Source organism: Ceratina calcarata, unplaced genomic scaffold (assembly GCF_001652005.2).
Source record: "Ceratina calcarata isolate Rehan_Ccalc_2016 unplaced genomic scaffold, ASM165200v1 scaffold1099, whole genome shotgun sequence".
NCBI classification, from domain to species: Eukaryota; Metazoa; Arthropoda; class Insecta; order Hymenoptera; family Apidae; genus Ceratina; species Ceratina calcarata.
In genome coordinates this window covers 1-2622 of record NW_017131903.1, presented here as the reverse complement: position 1 = coordinate 2622, position 2622 = coordinate 1, and the positions used below count along the sequence as shown (strand labels likewise).

General features: G+C 38.0%; 1 protein-coding gene across 1 annotated transcript; it reads right to left on the bottom strand.

The window, feature by feature from the left end:
* Nucleotides 1–209: 209 nt before the first annotated feature.
* LOC108632702 (RISC-loading complex subunit tarbp2-like) lies at nt 210–909 on the bottom strand. The gene has a single exon (XM_018037431.2). The coding sequence runs from the start codon at nt 874–876 to the stop codon at nt 331–333; it is 546 nt and encodes a 181-aa protein (XP_017892920.1). The 5' UTR covers nt 877–909; the 3' UTR covers nt 210–330.
* Nucleotides 910–2622: the final 1713 nt, after the last annotated feature.

The window sequence follows — 2622 nt, the reverse complement described above, 5'->3', positions numbered from 1 at the left end:
CAGTTTTGGGTGCGTCCTCCTTTTCCATCGGTATTTGGTGGAATCCTGATGCTAAATCTAATATACTGAAATATTTGGCTCCACCAACTTGATCTAGAATTTCATTAATATTTGGGAGAGGATATGCATCTCCAATTGTTTTTTCATTTAATGCCCGAAAATCTATTACTACTCTCCAACGTTTATTTCCGTTTGAATCATCGGATATGTGATTGGTGTCACAGAGTTTTCCATCCTTACTTCCTTTCTAGGAGGGCCTGTACACTGAGATTAATTAGAAGCACAGAATGTATTTAATTAAACGGAATTTCATATCTCCGTATGATTGTATTATAATCTCGTATTTTCTTGGGGGACATCAAACATTAAGGTTTTTAGCTTATTTAACATTTTTCCTGCAGCTTCTTGTTTAGCTAGTTCTTGCGTTTCCGCGGTACCGATTTCAGTAGGGATGATCACATTGCATTGAATGGTAGAAATTTTCCTATTATTTTCGTATTCATTCATTACTATTTGATACTCAGGTTTATTTAAATTATGGTTGCTGCAAAATATTTGTAGGTCATTAACCGGATTTCCAATCTGTTCATTTAAAGGACTTGGCGATGTTGCTAAATTCAAAGGTTCAGTCGTAGTAATTATTTGCTGCAATTCACGTCTCGTAATAGCTTCCAGTAATGCATTCGCAGCGTTATGTTTTGCTTCCCTTTTTGATCTTCCTCTTCCTGTTGCTACTAATCTGTCACAAGAGACTTTATACACAAAAGTATTTATGTGGGTTCCCCCTTGATTGACTATAAGGTCATAAATGGGAACTTCTTGTTTTTTCCTCATAATTTCTTGTAAAATAGTTATCGGACTTTTCATTTGTGCCATATTATTTCAATCTTGTTTTCCTAATGATTTTGTTTTGGGTTTTTTTTTTTTTTTTTAATTTTGCTTGAATTTACTTATGTTAATCTTTTGATTTTCTTGTATTCTGGTTATGCCTGAAAGAGAANTAGGCTGATGTATACTTGAAAGCCCACCTTCGCAACGTCATTCGTTATCTCAAGCATTTTATCGCCCTGCTTTCTTTACGTTCATTGACCACTTGTAGCGAAGCTAGGCATGACTTTCGGCGAATCTCCTGCTGGACCGAAAAATAGGGAACGGCAAACGCTCGCATTTTTTTGAAGGAGCAGGCGTGGGTGGGGTGGCTTCGCTGCAAGTGGTCCATGAAAGTAAACAAAACAGAGCGATGAAATGCATGACATAGCGAATGACGAGCGAGGGAGGGCTTTCAAGTATTCAAATCAGTCTACTTCCTTCGTCAATCATCATTCTTCATTTTTCAAAATGCTTCTATCGGTCGCCCTATTGTAATGACGATAAAATGCCAATGCAATTCCATAATGAACGACGAGGGAGGGCAGGAATATTTTTAGTTCATATTCCCGAGGAACAAGTTTCCTGAAAAAAGAAAATTTTTATTATGCTCTTGAACATGTACCACTTGTGTACCGTTCGAAATTGTTATTGCAGGAACACGTGCAATGAAAATAGCCATTCGGAGTCGCAAGTAGGTTTCGGTTCCGATGTGACGAAAGTGACAGGTAGATTCGGCCACCCGCCAACATCTGGCAACTATATAAACGACCGCGCGAGGAAAGGTTTTATACCTGCACCTTTGCGAGATGATCACCACCACCCACAAGTACTGGGTACCATGGCATTAACCTCCTGAACAACTCATTCCTAGGTCCTCGTAGACTATATGATTGATCACGTAGCATTGAATTTATTTTACTTCCTTCAGCGTTACCCTCACCATATAGTGTATGGCATCCGATTCCTATTGACTCTACAACATGATGGACGTTATTCCAGAACATGTACCCTGTCATTATATCTAGAGTGATAGTAGTACTTGATGGAGGCAATTGGCTAGTCAATGGATACATCGAGCTGCGTGTCGTTCTTCCTATATGCCCTGTAGTATGCGCTGAGTTTGTTAATACGTATGCAATGGTCATAGCATACTCTTTTGTTTGGCTCATCTCCGCGTATAGAGCGAGTGCATTGGCTAAACCCCTTGTTTCGCGAAATACTTCATATAACTGGTCCAAAGCATCTAGATACTCAAATAAGCATGTTAGTTTCTTCCAATAATCATCTGGCGTTTAATTTTCTACAAACAAAAATTCTACTGCTCTGTTTAATTTTCCAGGATCATTCTCATCGTTGCTATATGAATTTTCACTATTGTCAGTGTCGCTGTTGAACTCTTTATGAGCTCTTCTGCGTCGTTTGTTTTTGGCTGCATTGAAATTCTCGGTATCGTTCATGTAGTCCGTCGTATCTAAATTAGATGTTTCTTCTTCCTGAATAAGTTTATCGAGGGCTTTTGAATAAGTATCTGTAAATAAAAATAAAATTTATCAATATTATTTTTTTTTTAATTTCATTTACATTTCTTCAAACTTACCTGCAGTGCCGAAAATTTTTTTAAGAATTGTATTCCATCAGCAGCGTCTTTTACTCTCTTATGAATTCCTCGGTAATCTAATAATCCTTCAGTAGGCGCTGGATGTGTTCTAGGTGTTGGTTCTGACGCATTCTGTTCATGTGTAAATGTTGGGG